A 9,937-nucleotide genomic window follows, 5' to 3' on the forward strand; every position below is an offset into this window, starting at 1 on the left:
TGGATACATGAAGAAAGGAGGAATGCATGCTAATATAACCATATGGAGGAACCACTAATTGTCACTTCATGCTTCAATCTTTTCTCAATTGCTTCTCTCCAGAATTTATTAAATAGAAGGATCCTGTATTACAATGAGATATTCTGGAAGCCAAAGGGAGGAACTAAGTGAAGAATCTGCTGGTATTTAGATCCCTTGAAACATTGAGAGTTAGTTAAAAAATTCTTATTTACCTAAGCGAACTACGTACCCAGGCAACTACTTGACTAATATTCATGTCTACCTCCATTTTTCAATGATGGTTATTTCTAACAAACTATGTTTGGCATTCCTTGTTTTTTTCCTTAGTCTGTGCCTCAGTCCAGATGTGTGGAAAATTGTCATCCTGGATTTTTCAAGCAGGCTCGAGAAGGAGAGCCAGTTTGCTGCTATGACTGTGTTCCTTGTCCAGAAGGGACTATCTCCACTCAGGAAGGTGGGTCACACCAGAGGAAAGGGTACTAGATTCATCTAGAGCATTTTGATTAAAATGTGCATTTTAAAAGAGACACATCGAAGGTTGATAATTTTGTGGTTTTTAATTTTCAAGATGCCCAATTTCTTCCATAATGGGAGGGATAAGAAAAAGGTCTTGAGGGATGAAGTAGGCAGAGATAGAAGGACACGGTGGATTGGGCAAGATCACTTGCATCAGAGGAAACTTCTCTTTTCTTGTCACTTTGGAACTGTCCACCCATGTTGACCATTCTTAGGAATATCTGCATTCTTTGAAATTGAGAAATCATTTCAGATCAATGGCCTTTGCTCACCCAAACCAAGTTTATGTTACATACAGATATATGAATCAATCAATTCATTAATCAGTCAATCTTTATTAAGATCACGGAACCCCCTAAGCAGAAAGATCTAATTCGGGGAACCATGGAGGGAGAGTACTTGGGTTCAAGAGATGAGAGAAATCCTATTCTGACCTAGGCTTCCCAAAAGCACGAAGCGAACTCCTCATCCCAATAAAATTCCTTTTATTTAGTTTAAAGTGAATTCCTCTCCAGCAAAGTCCAGGTCAACAGTCTTTCAAGAGATTTCACAACTTCAGACCTTCATCAGGCTTGGAGAGCTGCCAGGCCGATATCTTCCAAACACCATTCTGTAGCAGGCAATACTTGGCAAGAAGTCAGGAACAGATCTCCACTCTAATGAATTGAACTAATTGTATCCTTCAAAATCTCCTCCCCTTTTCCTGCTCTTTATTCCCTATGGGAGGAGCCATTCACCATCCATCTGTGGCTTTACTCCTGAGTCGAACCTTGTTCCTTAGCTGTTCCCTTCTCCTGGCAACTCTACGCATGCTCACACTGGGAACAGGCTCCGGCTGTTCTTCTGCCCCACTGATGTCCGACTCCGAAGGCAGCTGAAAACTATCAGACGGTCCTGACTCCATCTCTGCCTCTGATGCAGAGCACTCGTCAGAGCCTTCCCCAGACTCCCTGACTGGCCCATGTTCCTCCTCAACCTTCTGACTGTCCGAATCTGCTGCCAGATCCGCTGGCAGGCCACAACAAATACACACAGAAGACTTGCCCTAAAGAAGTGGGAGAGGTCAACTGTGAGAAAGAAGGAACATAAATTAAATTTACCATTATTAGGGGTAAAAGCTGCCTCTTTTATTTTTAGTGCTTTAATTTTTCATATTATGGATTAAGAGGTAAAAGACAAATATTCTGTATAGCCCAGTTTAACATTCCCAGGTTCAGCATAACCACCATCATAGTTTCCTTTGTTGGATTGCTACTGTGACTTCTCTTTTCTTTTTATCTTTTCGATTTTTTTATGAAATTGGAAGTTGAAGTTATGAAATACCAACAATTACAACAGCAACAAAAAGGGTATACAGTTGTGGTTCTAAAAGGTGGGGGGGAAGCCTTACTTCCACTATTGGGATTAAAAGGCATCAGATCTAACAGAAAGCAGGGAGAAAAGAAAACCAACTACTGTATTTTTCAGAGTATATGATGCACCTTTTCCCCCCCTAAGAGAGGGTGAAAATTTGGGTGCATCTTATACACTGAATGTTGCCCTGCTGAAAAAAGCCTCTGAAACCTCCATTCGAGAGGCTGAAAAAAAGGCCTCTGAAACGAGGGTTTCAGAGGCTGAAAAAAAAAGGTAGGCACAAAGCACACAACCAACGAACCTGTTGCTAAAGTTCACCTCTGGGAACAGCTGATTGGAGGTATTCTGGGAGGGTGATCCACCCGCCAATCAGCTTTTTTCTTATTTTCCTCCCCAAAAACTAAGGTGTGTCTTATACTCCGGTGTGTTTTATAGTCCAAAAAATACGCTAATCAATTATATTTATTTATTTATTTTGAAAAGTATTTTTTTATTTTTTAAAAACATCTTAAACATAAAATACATCTTTTGAGAACGAAGGTTTGGTCCTATCATAAATAGGTACAATTGCTCACACTTCTTTAACAAATTTGATTCCAAGTTTCATCCATTTACATCTTTTAAGATAAAAGTCAAACCACCAATTCTTATCACAAATTCTAACATCTTAATCTAAACATTTAGCATTCTATTGTATCACCATAAATCTTAATTCCCAAATAAACACAGGTCCTTTTTATATACAATCTTTAGTTTCCAATAAACACAATTCTAATTTATATCATTTTATAAATCAAAATTCCATATATATTCCTTAGTCTCAAGACTCATTTCATCAAATCTTTATCTTAACCTCTATTGATTTACTTCTAATTTTCTTAGGCTTATCATCAATTACACTTCTCATTTTACATAAAATCATTTCAAAACCAGTTCACATTATTTAATTATCATTCATCATCTTATTTTTCACCCCAAATGATTACCAACATTTTTATCTTTAGACTGTTTTCCAGCATATTCTCCTCCACGTCTACATCTATTCTTTTGCCTGGTTCCCAGTATATTTTAGTTTCGCTGGTTTCCAGCATATTTTCCTCCATTCCTCCTGCTGATTACCAGCATATTCTCCTCCACTCCTAAATCTATTGTTTGGTTGATTCACAACATTTTTATTTTGGCTGTTTTCCAGCATAATCTCCTCCATTCCTCCCGCTGATTACCAGCATATTCTCCTCCACTCCTAAATCTATTGTTTGGCTGTTTTCCAGCATATTCTCCTCCACTCCATTTTTATTGTTTTGGCTGATTCACAGCATTTTGTATAGGCTGCTTTCCAGCATATTCTCCTCCATGTCTCCCACCTGTTTTTATTTATTTATTTATTTATTTATTTATTTATTTATTTATTTATTTATTTATTTATTTATTTAGATTTATATGCCACCCTTCTCCAGAGACTCAGGGTGGCTTACAATGCATTAAGCAATAGCCTTCATACTTTTGTATATTTATACAAAGTTAGCTTATTGCCCCACAAAATGGGTCCTGTTTAGAATAGAAACATGTTACATCAAATATATTCTCCACATATTCTCTCTTGGGCTATAAATTTTTCTTGAATTTATCCCATATATGTACATATTCTTATTTTTCTATAAAAACATCATTTTTATCCACCTTAGTGTCAGTTTTCTATATTTATTACTCTATAAGCACCTGCCAGGCTTGGTCAGTATCATCTGAAATCCAAAGAAGATCTTTCTTGAAAGGTGAAAAGAGATATAAAAGAAATATTACTTTTTGTTTTCTCAGATACTGAAAAATGCATAAAGTGCCCATATGATCAATATCCAACCGAGAACAGAGTCCAATGTATCCCAAAAAGAATAACCTTCCTCTCCTATGAAGAACTTCTGGGCATCATCCTGGTCTCTTTCGCCTTACTCTTGTTCCTAACCACAGGCCTTGTTTTAATCATATTCCTTAAATACCTAGAAACTCCAATTGTCAAAGCCAATAACCAGGACCTCTCCTTCATCCTCCTGGTCTCCCTCCTGCTTTGCTTCTTGTCCTCCTTTTTCTTCATTGGCCGACCAAGAAGAGCCACCTGTCTTCTCCGACAAACGGCATTCAGCATTGTGTTCTCAGTAGCCGTGTCTTCTGTGTTGGCCAAAACAATCACAGTGGTATTGGCCTTCCTTGCCACAAAACCAGGGAACAGGGTGAGAAAATGGTTGGGGAAGAGCTTGGCCAACTCCATCATCCTTTCTTGTTCTGCTGGACAAATTATCATCTGTGCCACGTGGCTTGGAATCTCTCCCTCATTCCCAGACTCTGACTTGCACACCCAGCCAGAAGAGATCATCCTTCAGTGCAATGAAGGCTCTGTCACCATGTTTTATCTTGTCCTTGGCTATATGTGTTTCCTAGCTATCATTTGCTTCACTGTAGCTTTCCTAGCCAGGAACCTGCCTGGGGCCTTCAATGAGGCCAAGCTGATCACCTTCAGTATGCTGGTTTTCTGCAGCGTCTGGGTCTCCTTCCTGCCCACCTACCTGAGCACTAAAGGAAAGTTCATGGTAGTCGTGCAGATCTTCTCCATCTTGGCCTCCAGTGCTGGGCTTCTGGGCTTCATCTTCTTCCCCAAGTGCTACATTATCATCCTGAGACCAGATCTAAACACTAAGGAGCATCTAATGATAAAAGTGGGGAACTGAATGTGAATTGGTTTCATAGGCTTATAACTGTTGGTAGTGCAATACTGGAAGAAGGACTCTTTGTCTACTATTGAAGAGTGGATACTGAAAGTAAAGAATTTGGCAGAAATGGTGAAAATTTCAGCATATTTGAAGGACTATACACAAGAAAGATACGTATTGGAATGGAGAAGGTGGATTGATTATATTCAAAATAAGTATCAGACAAGAAAATATCAAATAGCTTATGAATGAATGCTAAGTACTAGAAGTATTATGTTATCTATAGTGGAGTTAAGGTTTCAGGGGGGATCTACTAGTCTAAGGATAGATAGTTTAATTTAGCTTATGATTGTTAATTGAAATACCTTGTATTTTGCTCTGGGAAGTCTGGGGGGGAGGGTGGGTTGAGGGAAGGGAAAGGGTGGGGGGAATATTGGGGAAATTTTTTTTTCTTTTTGTAAAACTTTTCAATAAAAAAAAAAAGAAAATCCTCCTCCACAATTTCTCACATCTAATATCTGGTGAAGTTCACAATTTTCCAAAACAAAGAACTCATCAGACCCCGCTATTTCCCCGACTGTCTCGCCGAGACGCCAAACCGGAAGGCTCTAAGCACCCACAACTTCTTAAGGCAAGCTGGTCCACTGATTAATTGTCCTCACTGTTAGGAACTTTCTGCTTAATTCCAGGTTGCTTCTCTCCTTGATTAGTTCCCACCCATTGTTTCTTGACTTGACTTTTGATGTTTTGGAAAATAAGTGGACCCTCTCCTCTTTGTGGCAGTCCCCCAAATACTGAAAGATTGCTATCATGTTTCCTCTAGTCCTTCTTTTCCCTAAACAGTCTCAGAGATCTGGAGGTCAAAATGCCCCATCACCATAGAGTGCATCCACACAACCAGAAGAAAGGAAATCATGTCTCTTCAAAGCAGGGGAGGACCTCAAAAATTTTATCAAGGGGTCCTCTGCCTGGTTGCTGGGTAGGCATGGCCACAGTGGGCATGGCCTAGTAGGCCTCCTGCACCATGGCCAGAGGGTGGTGGTGTTTGCCTTCCCTGGGCTCTGGAGGCCCTCTGGAGGCTAGAAAAGGGCCCGTTTCCAGCCTTCCCAAAATTCCGGTAGGCCCATTTGTAGGCCCGAGTGTGTGCCCTACACTTACCTGCATCCAAAACGGGCTGTGTGGGGACTCCTGGGAGGGGTGGGGTGGGCCGGACTGGCCAGGTGTGGGATTTGGGGGTTCTCTGAACTGCACAGAATCATAGCTAGAGGTTCCCCAAACCCCTGCAAACCCCCAGCAGTCCACCCCTGCTTCAAACCAGTTTTTTGATGGGCATGGCAACGAATTGATGTCAAGAAAAAAAATCTATTGGCCTTCTATCTTTCTCCGAGGGATGAAATGCTACTGGTTCCCTCCGGATCTGGTGAACCGGTAGTGATAAAAGTTACCGGTTCTGGTGAACCAGTAGTAAAAAAGTGCTTGAAAAAGTAAAAAAAAAAAAAAGTTGGCCATGCCCACCCAGTCACATAACCCCCCACCAAGCCATGCCCAAAAGCCACACGCACAGAACCGGTAGCAAAAAAATTTACATTTCACCACTGCTTTCTCCATATTAAAATTTAAAAACATTCCATGTTTTCAACCTAGAGTGGCACCAAACTCCATAGCTCTGGGTGACCTTACCCAGCAGCCCCTGGAGAAAAGAAACCATGTTGAAGAGCAGCAGAAGTCAATAACAATACTGTGTCTTCCTGCAACATCATTTTCTGGACATGTCCTGACAGGAAAGACCACAACCGATAGAGAACCCTACCCTCAGGAGCGTATCTGTAATTTTTCACTAACATGCTGTACTCTGGCTTCTTTTCTGCAAATGGAGCCAAGGAAGGAGTTCATCATCCCCAGAGGAAAAGTTGCTTCCCACTGTAATTATCACCATCCTGCTCTTTGAGATGTCTTCTACTTCTCCAGTAACTGATGTAAACAGCAGACTGAAGCAACGTGGAGGGAGGTTGCCTCAAGGAAAGGATAAAGGCTTTCGTTCACACTCTGTGTTATCTGAATTTTAGGACAAGTAGGGGCTGTGCTGTTAAATGTACCTTTCTTTCTTTCCCAGGTGAAGCTTGGTTTGTCTCTGTCTGAATCAGGAAAGTCACTGGCTTTTATGAGAGGGCTTTTAATTCTTCCTGTTCTTGTTTAGAAACAGGAAAGTAATTGATTCAGCCCTACGAATGATGGACCTCCTGCTTCTGCTTTTGATGCTGCTGTTGTCCCTATCTGTCTCGGGGAAGCTGAGAACGAAATGTCTGCTGAGTTTGGAGCACCAGGGTACAAAAAAACCATGGAGTTATTACAGACCAGGAGACCATTTCATTAACATAATCATCGGTACATCAAAACTGGTGCATATAATGCTTCCTTTCTATGCAGAGCCTTCTAATCAGTTTCACTTGTAAGTCATCCAGGATAATGCAGTTGCATTCCCTCCATTTATAATTCAAACACTCTCATTTTGTTCGCCTTATTCCACTGGGTCCTATATTTCACCACATATCCTATCTCCTTTCCTGAATCATGTTGATTTGCATGCTTTCTTTGTCTTATTTTGAGGAAAAGACTCAAGTCCAAAGATGGGACAGAAAAAAGTCCACATTATTTTCCTCTCCCTGTTCAGTCTTGAATTCGTGATTTGAATACAGTACTGACTGTTGTTTAAATTAGTGATTATTGTGGTTTCTCCCTGCCAGGCTCATTTCAAATACAACTACTCATTAAGATTTAGTTCACGATCCTTATAGAAATACAGGATGACTTATTTTTTACAATTGGTTTCTGAGTCATTTTGAAACATCCTTCTATGGTGATTCCATTTTAATCATTCATTTATTTCGAACCTTGGTTACTGGCCAGATGAAAATTAGTATTGTTACAAATAATGGTGCATTTGCGATTCTTAACCCAGGAGGGACAAAGCGGATTAGATTGAAAAACAAATATGTTGTTGGTTCTGTTGATGATGATAGAGTAGAGTAGAGTAGGGTAGAGTAGAGTAGAGTAGAGTAGAGTAGAATAGAATAGAATAGAATAGAATAGAATAGAATAGAATAGAATAGAATAGAATAGAATAGAATAGAATAGAATAGAATTCTTTATTGGCCAAGTGTCATTGGACACACAAGGAATTTCTCTTTGGTGCATACGCTCTAAGTGTACAGAAAAAAAAAGAGATATGTTCATCAAGAATCATATGGTATAACCCAATAATAGTCATAGGGTACAAATAAGCAATCAAATCATATTAGGAAACAATCAATATAAATCATAAGGATACCAGCAACATGGTTACAGTCATACAGTCATAAGTGGGAGGAGATGGGTGATAGGAACGATGAGAAGATTAATAGTAATGCAGACTTAGTGAATAGTTTGACAGTTTTGAGGGAATTATTTGTTTAGCAGAGTGATGGCGTTTGGGAAAAAACTGTTCTTGAGTCTAGTTGTTCTGTTGTGCAGTGCTCTATAATGTTGTTTTGAGGGTAGGAGTTGAAACAGTTTATGTCCAGGATGTGAGGGGTCTGTAACTATTTCCACAGTCCTCTTTTTGACTCGTGCAGTATACAGGTCCTCAATGGAAGGCAGGTTGGTAGCCATTATTTTTTCTGCAGTTCTAATTATCCTCTGAAGTCTGTGTCTGTCTCGTTGGGTTGCAGAACCAAACTAGACAGTTATAGAGGTGCAGGTGACAAACTCAATTCCTTTGTAGAACTGTATCAGCAGCTCCTTGGGCAGTTTGAGCTTTCTGAGTTAGCAGAGAAAGAACATTCTCTGTTGTGGTTTTTTGATGACATTTTTATTGTTGGGTGTCCATAGCAATAGCCCTTAGACTTATATACCACTTCACAGTGCTTTATAGCCCCTTCTAAGCGGTTTACAGAGTTGGCATATTGTCCCCAACAATCTGGCTCCTCATTTTACTGACGTTGGAAGGATGGATAATAATGTGATCATTTTTGCAGGAGTTTATCTATTGCTCATTCAGAAGTGCAGTGCTTCATTTTCACTAGTCAACCAAAGATATATTTAAAAATATAAAATATATTTTAAGATTGATGATGGTGGTGGTGATGGTGATAAAATGAACATCTTTTACACTAGAATTTCCTCTGATCAGTCTACAATGATACGCCATATTTTCGCTATTCAAATGGTCAGTAAAAATTCCCCGCTCCTGCACAATCTCACACTTGGCTACAACATCCATGACAACTATTTCAGCTCTCTTGGCACATCAGATGCCTTGCTGGACATCCTCTCTACAGGAGAAGCCAATGTTCCCAACTACAGCTGTGGCAGGAAGGACAACCATTTGGCTCTTTTTGATTCAACTGACAGAGAGAACTCCATCCAGATATCAACATTAATAGCCCCCTACAAAATCCCACAGGTTTGTATGTGTGCCTCTCTATCTAGTAAATTGGGTGGATTGGCAAGATGGGTAAGCGATAAATCCAACTATATCTCCTCTGTGGAATTCAATCAATCAATCAGAATAGAGCTGGAAGGGATCTCCTAGTCCAATCCCCTTCTCAAGCAGGAGACCCTACACCATTTCAGACAACTGGCTGTCCAGTCTCTTTTTTAAAAAAGTGAGATTTTTAAGATTTCCAGAAGCATCCACAACTTCTGAAAGCAGTTCCGTTGGTTAATTGTTTTCACTGTTAGGAAGTTTCTCCTAAATTCCAGGTTGCTTCTCTCTTTGATTAGTTTCTATCTATTGTTTCTTGTCTTGCCTTCTGGCGCTTTGGAAAATAAGTTGGACCTCTCTTCTTTGTAGCAACTTCTCAAATACTGGAACACTGCTATCATGTCACCCCTACTCCTTCTTTTCTCTAGACTAGCCATACCCAAGTCCTGCAACCGTTCATAAAACCGTAAGTTTTAGTCTCCAGGTCTTTAATCATCTAAGTTGCTCTTCTTTGCATCTTTTCTAAAGTCTCAACATCTTTTTTGTAACATGGTGACCAAAACTGGATGGTGTGTGTGTGTGTGTGTGTGTGTGTGTGTGTGTAGCACCCAAGCAGCCATATAATTTCATGACAACATCCCCATTGCTTTGGGGGCTTCTCCTGCACACTTGTGAAGGTGAGGAGAGGCTTTGTGTCCAGTCAAAGGGTCTTCTGTAGAAAAGGAAGCACTGATGGAAAGATATCGTTTTCTTTATCAGCTTAGCCAAAATAATATTTTCAATGATGTATACATTCCTGATTTGCTAAAAGAATCCCAATGGCTTATATTACCTAAAGCTTATAAGAAATATATGTTTTTGGACTTACACTGATCACTCCCAT

At 40.0% G+C, this 9,937-nt stretch overlaps 1 protein-coding gene across 1 annotated transcript; it reads left to right on the forward strand.

Moving 5' to 3' along the window:
* Nucleotides 1-638: 638 nt before the first annotated feature.
* On the forward strand, nucleotides 639-4,610 carry LOC148116040 (vomeronasal type-2 receptor 26-like). The gene is made up of 2 exons (XM_087888246.1): nucleotides 639-643; nucleotides 3,758-4,610. Exons 1-2 carry the CDS (start codon nucleotides 639-641, stop codon nucleotides 4,608-4,610), a joined length of 858 nt encoding a protein of 285 aa, XP_087744372.1.
* Nucleotides 4,611-9,937: the final 5,327 nt, after the last annotated feature.

The sequence above is a fragment of the Pantherophis guttatus genome, chromosome 2 (genome assembly GCF_059756535.1).
Source record: "Pantherophis guttatus breed Tessera chromosome 2, ASM5975653v1, whole genome shotgun sequence".
Taxonomy (NCBI): Eukaryota; Metazoa; Chordata; class Lepidosauria; order Squamata; family Colubridae; genus Pantherophis; species Pantherophis guttatus.